The following is a 23,605-nucleotide window of genomic DNA, read 5'->3' as shown; positions in this document are numbered from 1 at the left end:
AGTATTTCTAGGCATAAAGAAAGGCCTGTGTGCGTTGTTGCCAAGTGAGTCAGAAGGAGAATTCTGAATTTAAACCTACAAGAGCCAATGTTGGGGAAATAAGCAATGAGGTTTTATGATCACATTTACTTGCCTCACAAATGATTTTTATGACAGTTTTCTGGATTTGCTGTAGTCTCTTTATAGAGGACCCTTGAGGATCATTGTAGAGTGAATTACAGTAATCTAGGTGATCAGAAACAAAGGCCTGGATTTGGGGTTTTTTTTTTTAATTCTTTATTGATTTTCAATACAAATATATTAAACAAAATGAATACATTACCAATCCTTTTTTCCCTCCCTTCCTCACATAACTATTACACTGCACATACATATATTATTATAATATTAAAGATAAATACCTTTAACAAACCCAAATAGCTTTCCTTCCCTCCCCCCCCCGGATGTGTAAGGAACCTGTAAAAAGGGAGATACCCAACATTCATTGCAATTCAACATATGCAGTCAATGGGCTCCACACCTTATTGAATGTCATACTAGATCCCAAACACTCCGCATTCATTCTCTCATATTTATACGTGGAACAAATATTTGCCCACCAAAAAGTGTAATTCAGTCTGTTGTAACTCTTCCAGTTACGTGTAATCATCTGGATGGCTTGGATTTGTTGCTGTAGGACCTTTTCTTCTAACGGAGATATTAAGGCTCCTAACTTAGGGGGTCTTTTACTAAGGTGCGCTAGCTAATTTAGTGCACGCTAAATCAGCTAACGCGCCTTAGTAAAAGGCCCCCTTAAAGAGTTATGCTCATAGTTTACCTCTATGAAAATTTACTAGGGCTACGGGCTCCTTTTACTAAATCGCAGAAGAACTTTTTACTGTGGGCGAGCAAGGCAAATGCTCCAAAGCTCATTCAATTCTGATGAGTGTCGGAGAATTTACCTTGCCGGCCCGCAGTAAGAAGCTCTTCCACATTTTAGTAAAACACAGCATAAGTGCATAAATGTTTACTTAAAATTTCACTAAATTCTTAAATTTAAGAACATAAGAACATAAGCAATGCCTCTGCTGGGTCAGACCTGAGGTCCATCGTGCCCAGCAGTCTGCTCACACGGCAGCCCAACAGGTCCAGGACCTGTGCAGTAATCCTCTATCTATACCCTTCTATCCCCTTTTCTAGTAGGAAAATGTCCAATCCTTTCTTGAACCCCAGTACTGTACTCTGCCCTATTACGCCCTCTGGAAGCGCATTCTAGGTGTCCACCACACGTTGGGTAAAGGAGAATTTCCTAGCATTCGTTTTGAATATGTCCCCTTTCAACTTTTCCGAATGCCTTCTTGTTCTTTTATTTTTCAAAAGTTTGAAGAATCTGTCCCTCTCTACTCTCTCTATGCCCTTCGTGATCTTGTAAGTCTCTATCATATCCCCTCTAAGTCTCCTCTTCTCCAGGGAAAAGAGTCCCAGTTTTTCCAATCTCTCAGCATATGAAAGGTTTTCCATACCTTTTATCAGACGTGTCGCTCTCCTCTGAACTCTCTCGAGTATCGCCATATCCTTCTTAAGGTATGGCGACCAATATTGGTTGTGTATTCAGAAATCAAATGCATCTTTAAATAATATTTTTAAAATTTTGTTTAAAGAGGATTCTTCACAAAGGAATGTGGGCATTGCATTCCATAATGATTAAGCAGTTACAAAAAATATTTATTTACGTGTCATATCATATACTATATGGCAGTGGTCTCAAACTTGCGGCCCAGGGGCCACATGTGGCCCGCCAGGTACTATTTTGAGGCCCTCGATATGTTTATCATAATCACAAAAGTAAAATGAAACAGTTTCTTGATCGTATGTCTCTTTAGCTATAAATAACAATATTATTATTAAGACTTAGCCAAAAGGAAAGATGTATAAACTACTAGCTGATGACCCGGCGTTGCACGGGTATTTAATTATAGCAATAACACTGTAAATGGATTCAAATAAAGATACTTTATAGTGGTGAATGAAATTATTTTTTAACAGCTTTATAAAAAGTACAATATTCAAATTATAATGTGAAATATTTGACAAAATGAATACAATACAACTAACACAAAACTTGATTATAAACAGCATTTTTAGTTTCACCTTGAGCAAGCAACATTTTTTCCATTGACATGAATGGGTGAAATGTGATTTTCTGTTTGTAGCTCCGCCCACGTGTGCAGGTGGGCCGCAAGACCCCCAGAACATATCACCCCAGGTAGTGAGGGATATGCATACCAAGTTTCGTTCAAATCGGTCAAGCCATTTTTGAATTACTGTTTGAATGGCAGCTTTTTACATTTTCTCCATTGACATGAATGGGTGAAATCTGATTTTCTGTTTGTAGCTCCGCCCATGTGTGCAGGTGGGCCGCGAGACCCCCAGAACATATCATCCCAGGTAGTGAGGGATCTGCATACCAAGTTTCGTTTAAATCGGTCAAGCCGTTTTTGCGTGATCGCGGCACATACACACACACACACACACATACATACATACATACATACACACATACATACCTCTGATTTTATATATATAGATAAAGAGTTTTATCTCGTGCAAAATTGTCATTTCTTTAATAAGACATAAACTATTTTTTCTAAGGCCCTCCAAGTACCTACAAATCCCAAATGTGGCCCTGCAAAGGGTTTAAGTTTGAGACCAAGGCCCTCCAAGTACCTACAAATCCGAAATGTGGCCCTGCAAAAGATTTGAGTTTGAGACCACTGCCTTAACTGTATCCATGACATCCTGTTTGTCTTTGGGAAGCAGAACCAAGATTGTGATGTCATAATGCCTCATTTCACCAACCTCATCAGTGATGTCACAATGGATTGATTGTCCTGTTCTCCCCTCTGCCCTCCAACCCATCCAGCAGATTAACCGTTCCCCTTAACTCAGTGGTCTGAAACTTGTGGCCCCTGCCAGGTACTATTTTGAGGCCCTCGGTATGTTTATCATAATCACAAAAGTAAAATAAAACAGTTTCTTGATCATAGGTCTCTTTAGCTATAAATGACAATATTCTTATTAAGACTTAGCCAAAAGGAAAGCTTTATAAACTATAAAGACTTTTACCTCATGCAAAATTGTTGTTTCTTTAATAAGCCATTAACTATTTTTTCTGAGGCCCTCCAAGTACCTACAAATCCAAAATGTGGCCCTGCAAAAGGTTTGAGTTTGAGACCACTGCTATATGGTGTAGTGATGGAACAGCTAAAAGATTCTGATTGCATGACCACAATGATCTTAATGGAGTGTAAGGAATGATTAATCTGTCAATAAATCTGGGAGAGTTCGTCATTCTGGATTTAAAGGTTAAAAGTAATATTTTGTAAGTTATTCTATGGGAAAGCAGTAGCCAAGTGGAATTGTTTGCGGACATCTCTTCAGCAACTTTGAAACGGCAACGAGATTGCCGTGAAGTAACCAGATGTTTGCAACAGAATAATATCCGTTACACATGGCATTATCCATTCGGGATCTCTTTTATGTTAGAAGGCAAACTACATAAAGTTGCATCAGCCCCAGAAGCTCAACAGTTACTTATTCAAGCTAAACTTTGTACTACTGAAGGAGAAAAGTACCAAAAGGATTCATTACAACCTCCGCCCAGGGAACCGCCAAGTCAGAAATGGCAAAGAGTAGAACAAAAGAAGAGATTACAGAGACAATGAGAATAATTTTTCCTTTTTCTATTATTTTTTTTTCTCTTTTCTGTTATCAATATTAATGTTTTTATTATTAGTTCTTGATAAAACAAAGATAAGAATATGCAATGAGGTCGATTTTAAGAAAAAGAATGGAGAGCCGGATCAAGGTTAACTTTCATCGACTCTGATGTCTGGAAACGGATCTGACACTCGGTCACATCGACTGATGTCGGGATCTAGATCCAGGGATAGAAGACGAGAGAGATTTGGTGGGGATAGGGGTAGGGGGGAGAAGACAGGGGAGGATAAATTGGTTTTCCTTTTAGGAGTGAGTGGATGGGGTAAGGGTAAGGGGGAGCTTGGGGGGGGGGATAGGGAGGCCTGGGAAAGCAGTAGCCAATTAGTGTTTTTCAAAAGAACTAATGGTTAAATATATTTGGTGCATAAATGTTGCACGGTAAAACCCTCTTCTCTTGTAGCATCCCCAAGAGAAATACATATTGACCCTATGAATCCTGTATTTATTTATGTTTCAAAGACTGCTTTTTATGGACCAGAATTTCTACCTCCTTTCAAAAGAATTATATGAAGAAACATTAATTCCCCCACTCAGTCCCTTTTATTACATTCTGTGCTCACCAGCACGTGTTTCCTGTAAAAAGGCTACATCAAACTTCTTTCTTTGTAAATAGGACAGCACCGGCAGGAGGGTGCCCAATCCCAGAAAAATTGTTAAACAGCACAATGTGTCTGGTATTCCGTAGAACAATGGTTATGGTTAGCAACATAACATTTTCTTTCTCTGCATAGTTCAGAATTTGTGCTATGACTGGCTCAGTTGTCTGTGTTCATCTTGTTTGGGCCCCAGCCTATGCACATATTCTACTTAATAGTTATTCCTACTAGGTCCATCCCTACCTTTTCTGGTAGCCACGCTTTCACTATATTCTAGAGTTCATGATCTATCACACTCTTGGGCAGCCCCATAATCATTGGCTATCCTGATCATCCAATTTGTTCACCATGCACCTGGGCCTCTAGAACCTTCCATTGTATTAACCGCCACTCTGCATGATGTATCCAGTTCACTTTGCTGTCTTTTTAATGTCACCTTTTGAAGCCTGAATTTTCGATAATTTATCATCCAGTACCGCTGAGAAGTTGCATGTCAACCCCCAAACTGCCCTCTCCAGTATAGTGAACATCGGTGCTGGAGTCTCAGCTATCATTTTCACAGGCTTGCCCCCACTCTTCTTTCTAGTAGACTGTGGGGTTTTGAGGGGCATTACATGGTACCTGATTGTTAAAATTCACCCAGCTCACTCCAAAAGGTACCTGGGGTGTTTCCTCTAACGGACCTTAGGTAAAGGTAAAGAGATATGAAGAGATTTAACCCAACTTTAAAAGGGTAGCTTGTATATTATGAGTGGAGCTAGGCTGAAGAACTACTGCTCAGTTCACTGTCGTCATGTGACCTCCAGGTCTTATTGTTTTAATTATACAAACACTTTGAGATCCTCAGATCAATGGGCAGTACTAATCTTGCTGTATCATAAGATTTACTGTAACTAATTGCTATAGAATGTGTAAAACAGTGCATCAGAATGCAAGGCAGGAGAATGGGCTTTAATTAAGGCTTCTATTTTTAGGTATGTAGAAACTGTAAATATAGATGTTTATTTTCCAGCTAATTAGGAGTGCATTGCAGGTACAAGAAAATCAGTGTTTATGTGTTTTAGTGTCATGGATATGTTTTAGTGTCATGGATATGTTGTTGATACATATCCATGAAGAGCCACGTACAATCAATAATAAAACAATCTTTCCTTGTGATGAGAAAGCTAAGATCCATCAGAAAATATTTCAAAACAGAGGCTTTCTGAATTTTAGTGTAATCCCTAATCCTATCTTGACTAGACTACTGTAATGTAACACTAGTTCTTTGCTCTAAAACATTGCTATCGCATTTACAACTAGTTCATAATGTAGCAGTAAGACTCATTTACGAACTATGGAAATTGGAATATCTACAGCCCTGCTCTATGAAAATACATTGGCTGCACAGGTTTAAATTAGGCATCACTGCCTTTAAGATCCCGACAGGGAATGCCCTCAGCTACCTAACAGAGTTGGCCACCCTACTCTAAGGTGCCTCCAGCAGATATTCCACCAGAAATCTTTTCAACTTAAAACTCCCAGCATACAACAATATATAGTCTAACAAGCAAATTATCCTATCTACCCAATATCAATTAGCAAAATGCTGGAACCAACTAATACTTACACTACAAATCTTGTGACCACTATCTCAGATTCAGAAATCTTTTAAAAGCATTTCTGTACCAAGACAGAGAGCCAACCCGGAATTAAGCAAAATTGTAACTGTAAAAGCCCATTTCTAAACTGTCTAATACAACTCCTGAGATATAAGCGATGAGTCAGTGATGACCTACTTGATTTTCTAACTATGAATTTGTGACCATGACCTAACTGTATTAATAGTTGTACTGATCTACCAGTACTAGCAACTCTTATTGAATGGCCGTGTCAAACTGTCCATTGTAACTTCCCGGGTAACTGATCCAATCTCTTGTAATGTAATCTGACCTTGAACTGAATAGGTAAAGGTAGAATAGAAAACCTTATTAATATAACATATGTTTCCAGTGAAATCAAATATTTAAATTTTGTATCACTTAAAAATTGTCAGCACAGCAAAGGCACAAAAACTAAATGGAGGATACAGGGCAAGCCTGGGGAGGGTTGAAAGAGGAACTAGGGGAAATGGTGATTTTCAGATTTATCCACCAAACACCTATTTTTTTCATGTTAGGATGTTTTATTAGTGTTTATTGGTTAAAATCTAAAATCAGAAGCACTAGCCATGCCTCTTGCTTCTTCAAGTTGATCATCTGTCCTGAGTAGTGACAGTGCCTCTTTGTAGTAATACATTGTGCATAATTGGTGCCAAAATTTAGGAGCCCCCAAGCTGGCGCTGAACACCAGTTATATAATGACCTCATGGTACCAAGATGCCATTATAGAATTCTAGCATAGGCTAGCATTGGTGCGCCTAAAAGTAGGTGCCAACAGGTATGCCAAGTCAGTGGCAGTTGTAACTGTTGGTGTTTAAATGCACCCTGAAGTTTGTGTAATTTATAGCATTCTATAAGTTGCCCGTGATCTGCCCATACTCCATCCATGTTTATGCCCACTTGCACTTAAATGCTAAGTGATACTGGTGCATATTTGATAGACTAGTGCCTAAAACTTACATGATAAATTCCAATTAGTGATGTAATTTACATACTTAAGTGCAGCTAATCTATAAATCGGTGCAAGTAAATGGAGCCTAAATTTACCCCCTCTTCTATTAAATTGCGCTAGCAGTTTTCAGCGCAGAGAGCCGCACTGAATGGCCTGCACTGCTCCCGACGCTCATAGGAGCTCTATGAGTGTCGGGAGCAGCGCGGGCCATTCAGCACGGCTCCCCGCGCTAGAAACTGCTAGCGCAGTTTAATAGAAGAGGCCCATAGTCGCATCTTATAGAATTTTCCTTAAAGTGCTTAATGTGTATTAATATAGTCTCTGATAATTGGCATTTGCTGATGATTGTTGCAGTTGTCCTGGTCTCGCCACATCTGGGTAAGCAGATATTTGCTGATGTTTCAGCTGTGTCTGCATCAGGGGAGACACTACTGATAATGGCAGGATCTGATTGCTCTGTCAGAGGACTGGGCACCCTTCCCTCCTCCTGGGATGCTGATATAAACAAACAGTATGCCCCTTTTGAGTCTGCCCTCTTAAAGGCACAGGGGTTTGCAGGCTGGCAGTATAGGAATAGCTGCCAGCTCATCAGTTCCTGGGCCTTTAAAAAGCAGACTTGGAGGGCGATATCTGCTGCTGGAACTGGTTTACTTCAGTTGAGACAGGGTATTGCAGCAAGAGCAGCCAAGTGCTGGAGAAGCACAGGTTGAAGAAGTATGGAGGGGGAGGAGGAAGAAGACAGAGAATGAGGGGAGAAATGGAGCCAGGGACAGGATTCTCATGCCTAGGTCAATTTTTGGTCACAGTCTATAATGCCTCTGATGTGACCTCACCTTGAGAATTGCATTCAATTCTGATCGCTGTACCTCAATATGATGAATAAATCTGCCATTTTTCAGATGTTTGTCTATCTTATTGAACCATTTTTGGAAAAAACATGTCCAAAAGAAATACTCCCAAAACAAGCTATTGGGCTGTAGGAGGGGCCAGCATTTTTAGTAGACTAGCCACAAAGACATCCCAGCAAAGCAGTGGAGTACTTTAGGGTATACTGTAGTGCAGTGTTTCTCGACCTGCGGTACACGTACCCTAGGGGGTATGCAAACCACATGTTGGGGGTAAGTGGGCTGCCACCCCCCACCGCTGTCATTTAATTATCCCCCGCCGCTGCCGCAACTCTGGGAAGGGCGCGTGCAGCGATTGCATGCCGCCAGCCCACAAGCCTTCCTCCCCGACGGTCCGCAGTGGTCGGGATTCAGCGGAATAATACTGAAAGGGGGACTTTTTCTTGATATAGCCTTTGACGAAACATGTCGGAGCAGACAGGTCTCTACCCAACGCTTTAGGATCAATAAATAGCGTCTCATGCAATCAGAAGCTAAGTACAAAGTTTTCTTAAATATCAAACATCAAGTTTTTAGAATTTTCAAAAGACTATTGCACAATTTAAGCACTTATAAGTACAAGCACAAAGCACAAAATTTTTTTTATTAAAACAAATCTGATGAGGATGAACTTGCCATGAAATGTCTCAGTCTGGAATCAATTGGCTGGAGGTTGACACATTCTGAAGACTTAACAAAAATTTGGTGTATAAGAGATTTGCATTGAATATTGGATAAGAATTTAAAAGCTGCTTAATGTGGATAATGTTTAAACTGTGCCCTGGACATATTCTTAAATGTTTGATAATGGCAGAAAAAAGTCCAAGTTATAAGCTCGCCTTAGTCCCGCCCACACCTCCAAAACGCCTCCTTGAGAATTAGACGCACTGCAGATAAGCACCCTAGAAATCCATCTAGAAAATAGGTTTCAAAAATAGCAAATTGGAAGAGTTTGGCAAGAAAAACATCCATCTGCCCCTTTATGTCACATTTTGGACATTTTTCTTTTCTGAAAATGAGCACCATAGTGGAATTAGGAAAGATTCAAAGGGCAACCAAAGTGATAAAGGGGATGGAACTCTTCTTATATGAGGAAAAGCTAAAGGGCTCTTCAGCTAAATAAAGAAACATCTGAGGGAAGATGTGATGTAGAATGGGTAAAAGTGACTTGATTTTTTATTCATCCAAAAAGTACAAAGACTAGGGGACACCCAATGAAGTTACATGGAAATATTTTTAAAACAAATAGGAGGAGATAACTATTCGTTGGGTGAAAAAATAAGTTCTGGAACTCGTTGCTGGAGGATATGGTAACAGCGGTTATAGCTGGGTTTTAAAAAAAGGTTTGGACAAGTTCCTGGAGGAAAATTCCATAGTCTGCTATTGAGATAGACATAAGAACATAAGAGATGCCTCCGCCGGGTCAGACCAGAGGTCCATCGTGCCCAGCAGCCCACACCTGCGGCGGCCCATCAGGTCCATGACCTGTTAAGTGTCACTGTCTTTCCTGTACCTATCTCTATGTCTATCTGTCCCTGCCTTTCCTATACCTATCTCTATGTCTATCTGTGGGGTAGCCACTGTTTGCCTTGGGATCAGCAGCATGGAATGTTGGTACTATTTGGGTTTCTGGCAAGTACTTATGACCTGGATTGGTTACTGTTGGAAACAGGGTACTAGGCTAGATGAACCTTGGTCTAACCCAGTATGGATATTCTTATGTTTTTCTGAAAAGATGTCTGAATTCTATCAGTCTAGTAAAAAGAATCCACCAGGATGTCTTAATGATGTTGGAAGTTTGCCATCTGGTATGTAGGGCAAGGCCTTAGATTGTTTTACTTTGCCCTACATGAACATTACTTGAATATGTTTGCATCTTTTTCTTTTTGTCTTAAAAAAACAGATTTCACCACAGAGCATTGATGCGTATGACTGACATTTCTATACAACTTCTAGATGCCTCGAGTTGTTTCACCTTAAATTCTAGAAGAGTTTTGAGATCTCAACACAATTCTTTTCCAGCTAGCTAATGAAAGCCTTCTCTAAGACCCTAGAGACCATTGTTCTTCATTGGGAGGTATCGGAGCCAGTGGCACCCCTGGAGGTGTCTGGGATGGCCCCTGTTGTTATTCTATTTTTCCCCACTATCTGCTTCTCTATCCAAGCTTAGAGCAGGAAGGGGAAAGTGCTTGAAGAACAAAGGAAAAAGGAGTAGCAGTTGAATGACATCACAGAAACTGGTAATTAAATCAGTTTTATTGGAGATCTCAACAAGGCACAACAGCTTGGACACCTCTGTTATTTGTTGCAAATTCGTCGTTGTGCCCCACTCATTTGTTGCTATGCTTGAAGGACAAAGCAGTTCTCAATAGAAGAGAATGCAATTGGAAACACTCATCTCCTTCATGATATCCCCAAAAAAAAGTTTGAAGTGGAGCTGGATGCCATTGTCACACTCTGGTCAGCAGTGTTGTGGCCTCACATGAGAAGATATCTGGTGGCTTTCCTGTAGTTCATTTGAATCCCAAGTGGCCAAAAAGTAGTGAAGACCACTATGCCTAAAAATGGTTAAAAAAATACAGTAAGGGGCTCATTTTCGAAAAATGCAGACTTCCAAAAATGGCATAAACTGACACTTGTACATCCTAATCACTGGGACATCCAAGTACCAATTTTCTGAACCATCTTTCTAGACCTCTTGCGAAGCGTTGTACCTGCTGTGCATTCAAGAGTAAAGGTAGGCATGTTGGAGGCTCTGGGCATGTCGGAGTCCTCTGGGTGGGCTTTGGGCAGACTTAGACTTGGACGTCTTGCAACGATAATCGAACCTTTCCCAGGACGTCCTGGACGAAACTTTAATTTCTGAGCTAGACCTTTTTTTAGAAGCGTCTAAGTGCCACAGAGGTTCCTAAACTGAGCAAATGACCACTGGAGGGATTAAGTAATGACCCCCCAAACTCCCCCCGGTGGTTACTGATCCCCCTCCCACCCCCCAAAAAATCTTAATGAAACAGTACATATCAGTCTCTAGAACTGCAGCATCTGGTATGGAAAATCCTAGTAGAGCATCACACAGGTGTCTTAAGTAGCCTGGTGAGTGGGCTAGTGAGCCATAGAGAGGAGGACTCAGACCCATAAGCCACTCTAACCACTACATGTATGGTGGAAAGAGTGAGGCCACCAAAATCCTACTATACTGCCATATAGGTGCTACCTGCAACCATAAGGGCTATTGGGGTGGTAGACAGGTGGGTATAGTAGATTTGGGGAGAATTTTGGAGGGCTCACCATACATTAGATGGGGTATATGGTGAGATGAACATCCAGGACCCTTTATATGAAGTTCACATTAGTGCCCTCTAAGGTGCTCCACTGCTCTGTTGGCATGTTTATGTGGCCAGTCCATTAAAATACTGGCCTCTTCTACATCTAATATTATAAGGGGGTACTAGTGAGATGTACATCTGGTACCCTTTATGTAAAGATCACAGCAGTACCCTCTAAAGTGCCACAGTGCTCTATTGGCATGTCTATGTGGCCAGTCCATTACAATAATGTCACCTTTCATGTCCAAATGGTCTAGATTTGAACTTTTTCCAACTTGCAGGTTTTTGTGGTTGAAAATGACAAAGTTAGGTGTCCTAAGATTGGATGTCCTGGCAGGTAAGATGTCCAAACAGGCAATTGGGGGGGGGGGAGCTGAATTCCTGGTATATTCCCAATGGATACAACAAAGAGGAGGTAGCTTTGCTAGATGGAAATCCACGGATTGTAACAGCATGTAGGAGTATAAGGAATAATGCAAGAGGAAAGGCAGACCTTAAGTATTCTCAACCCCTATTCACCGGGACCCTTTATTTTAATTTTGATGCACTGTTCTGCTGTTTTCTTTCTTAGCTTTTCCCACCTAAAGCAACAGTTACTCCTCATCAGTTACTTTTGTCTGGGACATTTGCATGTTTTCTAGGTTCCTTTCTAAAATGATTTGATTGCTGAGCCTCAGGTAGGGTTTGTAAGAGGATGTACGGCAGTTAAGAATATTCGTTCAATTTTGTATTCTTTGGAATGGGTACATCATAAGAATTAGCCTTCGTTGTTGATTAGTTTTGACGCAAAGAAAACGTTTGATAGGGTTAGATGGGAATTCCTATTTGCATGCATGACTAAATATGGTATTAAGGGTTATTGTCAGGAAGCTATCAGGACCCTTTAATCTGATATACAGGCTAGAGCATTTGTTAATAGATGTTTTTCGGAATTTTTTAATGTGGGTCAAGGGACAAGGCAAGGATGCCCCTTATCTCCATTACTTTTTATCTTGACATTGGACCCATTGATTCGTGAAATTATTTCTAATCCAGATATTATTGGAGTGGATATAAGGGCTTCTACCTTTAAAATTGCTGCTTTTGCGGGTGATATTTTAATCCATATAATAAATCCTAGTTTATCATTACATACATTATTGGACAGTTTTGTTGAATATGGTGATTTTTCAGGATTTAAATTAAATATGGATAAATCGGAAGCTATAGCTCCAAATGATAGTTTACGTACACAGTGGGGTCCTGATTTTCCACTAAGATGGATGGAAGGTCAATTTAAATATTTGGGTATTAATATACCAGTAGATCCTAAATTTCTATATAAATCTAATATTTCAGATTTACTGAGTTATACAAAACAACAATTGTTAAAATGGCAGTCTTTGCCTTTATCTCTGGGTGGGCGTATAGCTCTTTTTAAAATGGTTCTTTTCCCCAAGTGGTTATAAACTCTTCAGATGCTTCCTCTGGAATTAACAAGTAGAGATTGACGGAAACTAAGAGCTGCAATTTCTAAATTTTGTTGGGCCAGAAAAAAACCAAAACTATCTTTTGATATTTTATTAGGATCGGGGAAGAGAGGTGGTATGGGACTTCCCGATCTTTGTATCTATGGTAAGGCTTGTTTATTAAGACATATTAGAGATTGAGTTCTGGATGATGTGTTATTTACTCCATTAGGGCTCCTTTTACAAAAGTGCGCTAGCGGTTTTAGCACACGCTAAAATGCCGTGCGCACTAGCTGCTTTTAAGCAGGCGGTAATGTTTTGGCGGTTCATAAACAGTAACGCGGAAGACAAAGGTGCGCGCCGACAACTGAGTGCAAGACGGAGGCGCGCACCGAAGAAAAAGACTGTTTTTAGGGGCTGCGACGGGGGTTTTTTTGGGGATCCCCCCCACTTTACTTAATACAGATTGCGGCGGCGTTGTGGGGGGTTTGGGGGGTTGTAACCCCCCACATTTTAGTGAAAACGTAACTTTTTCCCTAAAATCAGGGAAAAAGTTAAGTTTTCAGTAAAATGTGGGGGTTACAACCCCCCACAATGCCCCACAACACGGCGCGATCTGTATAAAGTAAAGTGGGGGGGTTCCCCCCACACACACCCCGTCGTAGCCCCTAAAAACAGTCTTTTTCTTCGGCGCGCACCTCCACACTGCGCTCAGTTGTCTGCTCGCACCTTTGTCCCAACGTGCTTTTGACCTGACACCGTTTTGGCTGCTAATCTTGTGTGTGCGCTAAAAACGGTAGCGCACCTTTGTAAAAGTAGCCCTTAGTTTATGAAAAGGCCTTTTCTCATCCTTTTCATTTATTATTCCTGCTTCAGGTACATCAATTAAAATTACTCTTAAAGTGGTTTTTTTGGTAGCAATTACTTCTGCTAGACGTGTTTCTGAGTTCCTGGAGTTTTCTAGGGAGTGGGTTATTTTGCGGACTGTTCCTTCCTTTCTGCCTAAGGTAGTTTCTCCTTTTTATGTCAATCAGTTAGTGGTCCTCCCAGTGCTGGGTTCTCAGGACGGATCTGCAGAGCAGAATCAGTTGCACAAGTTGGCTGTTTCTCGGGTTCTTCACTCTTATGTCCAAAGGACCCAGGAGTTCAGAAAGTCAGATCTTCTCTTTGTCCTTTTAGCGGGTCCTCATAAGGGGGATGGTGCTTCCAAGACTACCATTGCGCGCTGGATCAAGGAGACTATTGCTTCTGCATACCTTCTTCAGAAGAAGCCTGCACTGGACTTTCTCAAGGCTCATTCCACTAGGGGTCAGGCGACTTTTTGGGCTGAGTCTTCGCTAGTGCCTCTAGTGGATATTTGTAAGGCTGCTGTTTGGTCTTCCTTGCATTCGTTTGTCAGACACTACCGTGTGGACATTCTGGCAAGTTGGGATGAGGTGTTCGGTGAGCGTGTTCTGGTGTTGGCCCTTCGGGGGTGCTTTGGTACGTCCCACTTGTAAGATGCCTATGCCGGTCAGGAGAGTTGCTAAAGATGGAGAAATTAGGCTCTTACCTGCTAATTTACTTTCCTTTAGACTCTCCAGACCGGCATAGGACCCCATCCTGTCTATTATCGTGTTGTTCTTCTGGGTTTTGTGTGTGCAGATTTTGTTTTTTCTGTGGGTTCTAGTATTTTTCTAGGACCTGGGAGAATTGAAGAACAGTGGCTGTGGCTCAGCTGATGTAGTTGGCGAGCTGTGGGGACTTTTTCTTGCTGAGATCTCTCCTTTGCATTTTCATAAGAACATAAGAATTGCCATCTCCGGATCAGACCCTGGGTCCATCAAGTCCTGTGATCCGCACACGCGGAGGCCCCACCAGGTGTACCCTGGCATAGTTTTAGTCCCCATATCACTATGTTTCTCAAGGGAGATGTGCATCTAATTTACCCTTACCCGTATCACTCTATGCCACTCTTAAGGAGATGTGCATCTAGTTTACCCTTAAATCCTAGAACGTTGGATTCTGCAATTACTTCCTCTGGGAGAGCGTTCCAGGTGTCCACCACTCGCTGTGTGAAACAGAACTTCCTGATATTCATCCTGGACCTGTCCCCCCTCAGCTTCAGTCTATGTCCTCTTGTCTGTGTCACATTGGACATTGTAAATAACTGCCTTCCCTGCTCCATTTTGTCGAATCCTTTCAGTATTTTGAAAGTCTCGATCAGATCCACCAGGTGCGGTCTGACCATGGCTCAGTAGAGCGGTATTATAACTTTCTCTGATCTACTCATAATTCCCTTCTTTATCATGCCTAGCATTCGATTTGCTTTCTTCGCCGCCGCCGCACATTGTGCCGACAGTTTCAGGGTCCTGTCTATCAGTACACCCAGGTCCTTTTCCTGTTCGGTCTTTCCCAGAGTTACACCTGACATACTATACTTGTGATCTTTATTTTTTCTGCCTAAATGCATCACTTTGCATTTTTCCACATTAAAATTCATCTGCCATTTAACTGCCCACTTCTCCAATTGATTCAAATCGCTCTGGAGTTCCTCGCTGTCCTTCTGCAATCTGATTGCCCGGCATAGCTTTGTGTTGTCTGCAAACTTGATGATTTCACTTGATGTTCCTTCTTCCAGGTCATTTATGAAAATATTAAATAAGATGTGTCCAAGTACCGAGCCCTGGAGTACACCACTAGTCACTTTTTCCCATTCTGAGAACTTCCCATTTATGCCCACTCTCTGTTTTCTGTTCTCTTGCCATTTGCCTATCAATCTTAGTATATCTCCCTCTATTCCATGGCCTTGTAATTTCCTGAGAAGTCTTACATGTGGAACCTTCTCGAACGCTTTCTGAAAGTCCAAGTATACAATATCCACCGGTTCTCCACTATCAATTTGTCTGTTCACTGTCTCAAAAAATTGAAGTAGTTTCGTCAAACATGATTTCCCTTTCCTGAACCCATGTTGACTGGTTCTCATCGGGTCATGTGTGTCTAAGTGCCGGACTATGCTATCTTTAATCAGCGCCTCAACCATCTTTCCAGGGACAGACGTGAGACTCACAGGTCTGTAGTTACCTGGCACTCCTCTCGATCCTTTTTTAAGGCATGACGTCCGCTATCTTCCAGTTGTCCGGTATCTGTCCTGTTTTGATTGACAGGTTGGCAAGTTTTTGCAATAGTTCTCCGATTTCAAATTTCAGCTCGGATGAATTCCATCCGGTCCAGGAGATTTATAACTTTTAAGTTTGTCGATCTGGTGGTAAATCTGGTCCAAGTCCACTTCTACTATGGTGAGGCTGTCCTGCACAACTCCCTTGAACACTTTCACTGTGTCAGGTATTGTTGCGGTGTCTTCCTTTGTAAAGACAGACACAAAGAAGGAATTCAGTCTGTCTGCAATTTGTTTGTCATCCTTAATGCACCCTTTTCCTCCCAGGTCGTCCAGTGGTCCCACCGCCTCCCGTGCGGGTTTTTTCCCTTTTACATATCTAAAAAAGGGCTTGAAATTTTTGGCCTCTCATGCTATTTTCTCCTCTTAGACCTTTTTGGCAACCCTCACCGTCTTGTGACATTTTTTCTGATCATCTCTGTTTGTTCCAAGCTTCAGATGTTTTCGTGCATTTCCACATCTTAAAGGAGTCCTTCTTTTGATTTTCCAACAGCATTTAGTTATATTTGTTGTTACTCCTGTTCAGAGTCTTGTTTATTTCTGTTTACAGTTCTTAGTTCTGCTCGGCTATTCGGCAGATTGAGGTAATTAAGGGGAGTAACCTATTAAGTACCATTCCAAAGTTTTGTCTCAGTCTTCACCTACTGGTCATGATGAGATATTACTCGCTTGTAAGATGCCTATGCCGGTCTGGAGAGGCTAAAAGAAAGAAAATTAGCAGCTAAGAACCTAATTTCTCCTTACTTACCTGTAAATAGGTGTTTTCTAAAGACATCAGTTTATCCATCACAAAATGAATTCCCATCCTCTCCTCAGTTGAAGCTCTTTTGAGGTGAGGCATGGGGCCATGGCAGCATAGGAACTATTGCACATGAATAGTGGAAGAATTTTATGTATTTTAATTAAGTTCAGAAGGAATCTATCCATTTGGTGCTGAAAGTGGTCAAGTGACTCATCTGTGGGACTAGTGAACTGTTATCATCAAAGAATAGTGCTGTACAGTCATACAGCAATAATTATTATTTTAAAAGGTGCCATCAATGCTGTACAGGTGATGATCTAATGTACAGTACAGTAGGGATGTGTACAACAAAAAAAATTGATCACTTTTGTTTTAAATGAAGTTTTAATGGTTTTATGGGGAGGGAGTTTGTATGATTTTCATAGTTTATATAAGTACAGTTGATTTGCACATGTAAAAAATGTTCTGTGCATATGATATTCACAAAACCCATTTTCTGTGTGCAAATCAATTGTATGCACATTAATTCATAGATATACACATGCATATATCAAAGGTGATTTGCATGCACTTTACACTAGGCACGTCTCCCCTCCCCTGCTTCAAATATACACCCCCTACTACCACCTCATAGGGATTTATTTATAAAGTGCCATCAGAGCAGCAATTACTATTTATAAAATTCATTTGTGGTAGTGCAGTATGATCCTGCTGTGAAGGTAAAAGATGGGCTTCTGCTGCTGGAAGTGAGAGGGGGTTGTTTTCTCTGGGTTGACACCTCTCTGTTGTGATGCTTCCTGGAGCAGAGTAGTACCCTGTATTATATAATGCTGGTTGCCGCTATGTTTGAGATTGGATCTGGAGATTATTAAATGCTAATTAGCTGTGGGAAGTGTACCGCACCCTGCAGTGTTGGATTGGGGGCAGGGAAGGAGATCTGGTTGGGAATCAGCTGCTGCCCTCTAGTGCTGCTAGGGGTTAAGAAACCTTGTTCTGTGCCAGCCTGACTTCTTGTACAGGTTATATTCTGTAAAACTGGATGAACTGCAGATTATTATCGCCCATTTACTTTCATTTTTCCTTCCCAGCTTCTATGCCCTGCCAGTCTCACTGTTTCTGTTTCAAGATGCTGGTGATTCCTTTGTTTATTACGGACATAAGCAGTGCCTCTGCTGGGTCAGACCAGAGGTCCATCCCGCCCAGCAGTCCACTCGCGCGGCGGCCCATCAGGTCAAGGACCTGCATAGTAATTCTCTATCAGTACCCCTCAATCCCCTTTTCCTTCAGGAAATCATCCACTTCTCTATCTATACCCTTCAATCCCCTTATCCTTCAGGAATTCATCCAAACCCTTCTTGAAACCCTGTAGCGTACTCTGTTGTATTACATCCTCTGGAAGCGCATTCCAGGTGTCCACCACCCTCTGGGTGAAGAACTTCCTAGTATTGGCTCTGAATCTGTCCCCTCTTAACTTTTCCGAATGCCCCCTTGTTCTTGTATGTTTCGAAATTTTGAAAAATCTGTCCCTCTCCACTTTCTCCATGCCTTTCATGATCTTGTAAGTCTCTATCATGTCCCCTCTAAGCCTCCGCTTCTCCAAGGAAAAGAGGCCCAGTTTCTCCAATCTTTCGGCATATGTTAGGTTTTCCATACCCTTTATCAGTCGCGTTGCTCTCCTCTGAACCCTCTCGAGTATCACCATATCCTTCTTAAGGTACGGCGACCAGAATTGGTTTGTTTATTTGTTTCTTAAATACTGTACCTTGAAAGCTAAAACAATTGTATATCATTCCCCTTCACTGTTCTTTGCTTGTAAACTATTTTTTTCTGTGCAAAGTTTGGCTAAAGGGGACGTGTGTGTTTGCCTGTTCTTGTTTCTAGAGCTGCATCCATTTCCCTGGATTGAATTTTGCAGGATGTGAAGCTCAGTTTCTGCTGCTTCTGCAGTGTCCTGAACTCTTAAGTTAATCACCCAGTTTCCTGTCCCTGTGGTAGGTGGGGGATTGTTTATTAACACTCAGTATTCCTCCCTGACATCCCAGTACTTTACAGGTGCAGGCCAGAGTTTAAAGGTCTGGATTGCAAGTCTGATCACACTTTGTTGACCTAGGAAGGGAGACCCTTTATCTCCCTATGTCTCAACTCTAATCCCTTGTTCTGTTTTCAGAGTCACTTAGAGGGGCATTCATCGATAAGACATCTAAATCCGAGTTTAGACTTTTTGTGGATCACCCTCAAAAATTCAGTACCAAACATGTCCATTTTCAAAACTGCAAAACATCTATCTTGGTTTTTTGAAAATTAATGTGTTTTTGCTCAACATGTCTATCTTTGTGAACCATTAAAAAAAAATGTCCAAACCCCCCCCCCCCCCCGCACAGAACAAGTCATTGGGATATAGGAGTGGCCAGCACTCTTAGTAGATTGGCCATACCCAGCAGAGCAGTGGGGCATCCTAGGGGGCGCTACAGTGAGCCTCACATAAAAAGTCCCAGGTACACATCTCACTATAGCCCCTTTATATTGTATGGTGAACCCTTTAAAACAGGTCTAGGATGATTCATCACAGCCGTTTCAGCGCAGCTGTTTCAGTGCCGAGTCAGCCATGATGAACTGTTATAGAATCACGATGGATAGTCTCTTCTTCCCATGGCCCCTGTAATCTCTGCCTCTCCCACTTTCCCTGGTGCATCATGTCTCCCCCCCCTCTCCTTCCAAACTTCTACCTGAGGTTGCTAACAGCATTCCCGTAGCTTTCCTTCTCCAGTGCCCCATCCTCTCCATCATGGCTTCTTTCCCTCTCAGGCATCCACCTTCCAAACAGGACGTTGCGTCAGAATAGGGCAGGCCACAGCAGAATTGAAAGGGGAAGATAGGGCAACAGGTAAGGAAAGCGGGGTTTTAGTCGCCCTATTCCCTGGTTGGACTAGGGCAGGGGTAGGCAATTCCGGTCCTCTAGAGCCGGAGCCAGGTCAGGTTTTCAGGATATCCACAATAAATATGCATGAGATAGATTTGTATCTCAAGGAGGCAGTGCATGCAAATCCATCTCATACATATTCATTGTGGATATCCTGAAAACCTGACCTGGCTCCGGTTCTCGAGGGCTGGAATTGCCTACCCCTGGACTAGGATTTACCAGAACTAGGTAAAATGTATGATGTGAACAACGATGCTGGGCTGTTTCAGTGCGGCTGCGATGAGCTGGCTACGATGAATTGTCCCATTTCATTTCAAACCCTACTGTACCATACTGTATACCACACCAATAGCCCTTATGAATGAAGGTGACACCTCTATGTGGGTGCAGTGGGATTAGGAAGAGGTTTGGAAGGCTCACATGTTCCACTATAAGGGGTAGTGATTAGAGTGGGTTATTGGACTGACTCCCCATCTCTATGGTTCACTGCACCACCCACCAAGCTACTCCAGAAACCCACTTGCTCCTCTAATAGGACTGGCTATAACATCTGTCATACAGACAGGTATGTACTATTTCATTCACATATTTAAGGGATGGGGGGTCATGCTTACATCCCTCCAGTGGTCATCTGGTCAAGTTTGGATACTTTTTTGGCACTTATTTGTTGTTAAAACAGATCTAGCCCCAGATGTCTAAACTGTGCGCTGGACATATTCTTAAATGTTTAATTATGGCAGAAAAATATCCAAGACCACAGATGGGTAGTTAATCTGCTTACCCACAAAATAATTACAACAGAATACAGGGTAAAAGCAAGTCCATTTTATACAATATTATATCAGTCAACCTTAGGGTGAAGGGCAATTTTGTCAGATAATAGGATCTCTTATAACACGCAGTTATTTCATATCCCAATCTTGAGGATCATTTGTGTAATCATCTGTCCAACCCCACCTCTAACTCCTACAAAAATGTTATTGTGAAAAAATATTAACTAAACTATAATAAAGCTTTTCAAAATCAGATACAATATGTGAGGGCTGCCAATTTAAAACCTCAATATTGTGTTCATGTCCCAAAATAGGGTAACCCACTATAGAACAAAAATGCTGCAATGACAACACTTATCTTCAACCGTAAAGCTTCTCCAGCGCTGGTTCCCAGTAATCACCCCCCCCTGAGGTTGATTGACAATACTGTATAGAATGGACTTGCTTTTGCCCTGTATTCTGTTGAGAAAAATATCCAAGTCATAAGCTCACCCAAGTCCCATATGCCTCTTACATGCCCCCTTGAGGTTTAATGAACTGCAGATGAAAAGTATAGAACTCTGTCTAGAAAATATGTTTCAAAAATAGTGAATTGAAAGTGTTTGGCGAGAAAAACGTCCATCTGCTTCTTTAGGCCACTTTTTGGATATCTTTCTTTTTTTTTTTTGAAAATGAACTTCTGTCTCCCTGTTAGCTCTCTCACTGACTACTAAAAGTTTCTTTCTGTTTTGGAAGCAGCACCAGAGAGAAGCCACTTGCATAAACCTCATGATACAGCCTGGTTTGTTTTGTAATTTTTCTCATCTTGTTTATTTGTCTGAGGCATAAACCAGTCCTCAGTGTACTAGTCACCCTGTAAGAGAAACTTTGTATTGTACTTGGCTTCTAGCATGGGTACTAGGTAGGATTCTGTCCTTAGTACAGAAGAGGCGAGTACTGCTTGTTTCCTACTGTTTTGCTGGAGCTCCCCGAGTCAGCTTGAGTTAAATTTATGGACTCTGCCCCTAAGGGGCGGGCTCAAGTTGTCAGTTCCAAAGCAGCTGTGTGCCTGCCCTCTGGACTTTTGTGTACAAGATTGAGATTGTGAAGAGCAGAACTCCAGGAAAGGAGGGCAAGGCGCCTCTCCATAAAGGACAGGGCAGCATGGAGTGGCAGGCGGAGCTAGGGTGAGTTGGAGCCCCTTTTTTTCAGTGATGATGGCTGTTCTATGTGTGTGTTTGTCCGTCTCTCTTTGCTGCTGACGTTGGGAGTGGAAGAGGATTTATTTGGATCATGTTGAGTACTATTAACTTCATCAGTGTAGGCCAAGACGTTTCTGTCACTTTAGGGAACTAGAAGTTGGACTTTCTCCAGGACATAGGGCTTTCTGACATTGCTGTGTGGAAATGTGTTTGCTGTTTAAGAAGGGGTATTTCAAGTGCCACTGTGGCTGCTGCTGTCTCTTTGCCTTAATAGAACTTCAGCTGACATTGGGCAGTTAACTGGTGATGTTATATTTCACTTTAGATTGATCCCATCCCTTCTTATTTGTGTTTGGACTTCCAATCTGGCCAGGGCCTGTCCAGATCCCATGTGCCAGCATTCATAGCCTCCTTAGACTATATACTGTATAATACAATACATAAACAAAACAAAATCAAAGTGCAATAGGGGAAGAGATGCAACGATCAAATCAGTATATAATAAGGTAGATGTATGTACATATGTTTATGATCCTTAGAAAAGCAGGCAGTGCATTCTCATAAATGGGTGTCATCCATGGAGCCTGGTACGGGACAGTGGTAAAGCTTCGAGACAGCAAAGCTTTGAGACTGCCCACGCCGCGCATGTGCAAGTGCCTTCCTGGCCGACGCCGGCTTGCGAGGTCATCAGTTTTTCATTTTCTGTGGAGTGAAGAAGACATATCTGAACTGCGTTCCCTCGAGTTGCCTTCCTGCTTCACTTTTTTTCAATTTTTACTGCTATTTTTACTTACTTCATTGTTTTTTTTTAATTCCTTTAACACCAAAATAAAATAAATAGGTTTCAGTGTGAGAGGCCTTTTGCCAGGGGTCCCCAAAGTCCTTTCTTGAGGGCCGAATCCAGTCGGGTTTTCAGGATTTCCCCAATGAATATGCATGAGATCTATGTGCATGCACTGCTTTCAATGCATATTCATTGGGGAAATCCTGGAAACCCGACTAGATTCAGCTCTCAAGGAGGGACTTTGGGGACCCCTGCTTAAAGCCTTTGCTTCTGTCAACAGCATTGATGGCTTGCCAGCCTTCTTTTTATTCCATCATGCTATCATCCTCTTCTGCTGTTCTGAGTCCGGGGCTAACAAACACAAAAAGAAATGAAAACAACATACTAACAGAATGTTTTCCTCTTGTTTTTAAATGTTATTCCTTGTCATCAACAGCAGATGAATCCAGAGACTAGTGGGATTATGTCCATCAACCAGCAGGTAGAGATAGAGAGCACTGAGTTGTCTTCAGATATATTGGATGCACAGCCTCCTGGCCAACTAGTATACTCTATCTCCAGCAGGCTGAATTGATGTGTTCCTCACAGCTCCTGGCTTCTGCTTATGGATGTTGATCCTGGCCTGAATGTTTGCAAAGAGGGGTGTTCTGGCACATAGTGCTAGCTTTAGAGGTTACACCAGGGCCCTCCCAGCAAACTACCTCACCCTCTTCAGAGTAACACCTGGGCCCTCCCAGGTCCCTTACCCTATGGCATATGGATATGGTGCTTACTTTGTTTCTCCTTTTCCACGTAAGTTGAAAAAAAGAAACAGAGAGTGAGGAGTACCGGCTTTTCACAGCAGGTTTTTTCCTCATGGGCCACTTCCTGGAGTTGAAAGGGCTGGTTCACTTTTGGGCTAGCTCCACTGTTCTTTGGTCGGGGAGCTATGTGGTTTTCCAGGGCTCTTTGGTAGATACCGGTGGAAGCGGTATGCGTCCTTTTCCCGCACAGGAGGGCAATGGCAGTTTGGCCTCACTCACGGAAGCTGTTCACAGCGGTGGACCTGCAGTTTTAGACATTTTATGGTCGCCTGCCTGGTCACTCATAGGGTGTGGTTGGGGTGGGCTAGTAGCATTTGGGATGTTGGATCAGGAGCGCTAAGGAGTGAGAGGTTGCAGAGGCTTCTCTGTATTTTGTTCTCTAAAGTATCCACAGTGGTGATCTGGGTGTGGGGCTACTTATAGAGTGGTCATCAGCACATTGGGCTTGGGAGAGTGGTGTTTATTTCCCTCCCTATGTTAGGTCTGCTTTGTTACATCCCATTAGTCTCTGGATTCATCTGCTGTTGATGACAAGGAAGGAAAAATTGTCCTTATCTAATAAATTTCTTTCCTTTAGTCACAGCAGATGACTTAGGCGCAGTTCTGGCAGACTTTTGGATGGAGTTACAATTGTTCATGT

The 23,605-nt window shown here is 42.0% G+C and overlaps 1 protein-coding gene across 3 annotated transcripts in view; it reads left to right on the top strand.

Moving 5' to 3' along the window:
• Positions 1 to 23,605, top strand: part of IQSEC2 (IQ motif and Sec7 domain ArfGEF 2) — a 529,618-nt gene that overhangs the window by 175,792 nt on the left and 330,221 nt on the right. The window contains exon 1 of one of the 3 annotated variants that reach the window (XM_033921432.1): positions 21,266 to 21,363. The exons of the other annotated variants lie outside the window; for them this stretch is intronic. Within the exon in view, the coding sequence (XP_033777323.1) occupies positions 21,341 to 21,363 (23 nt within the window). The 5' untranslated portion in view covers positions 21,266 to 21,340. Of the gene's footprint in view, positions 1 to 21,265; positions 21,364 to 23,605 lie in introns of those variants that run through there. 3 annotated transcript variants of the gene reach the window in all.

Source organism: Geotrypetes seraphini, chromosome 1, assembly GCF_902459505.1.
Source record: "Geotrypetes seraphini chromosome 1, aGeoSer1.1, whole genome shotgun sequence".
NCBI lineage: Eukaryota > Metazoa > Chordata > Amphibia > Gymnophiona > Dermophiidae > Geotrypetes > Geotrypetes seraphini.
The sequence above is the reverse complement of the archived record's forward strand: the minus strand, read 5'-3'. Positions and strand labels throughout refer to the sequence as shown.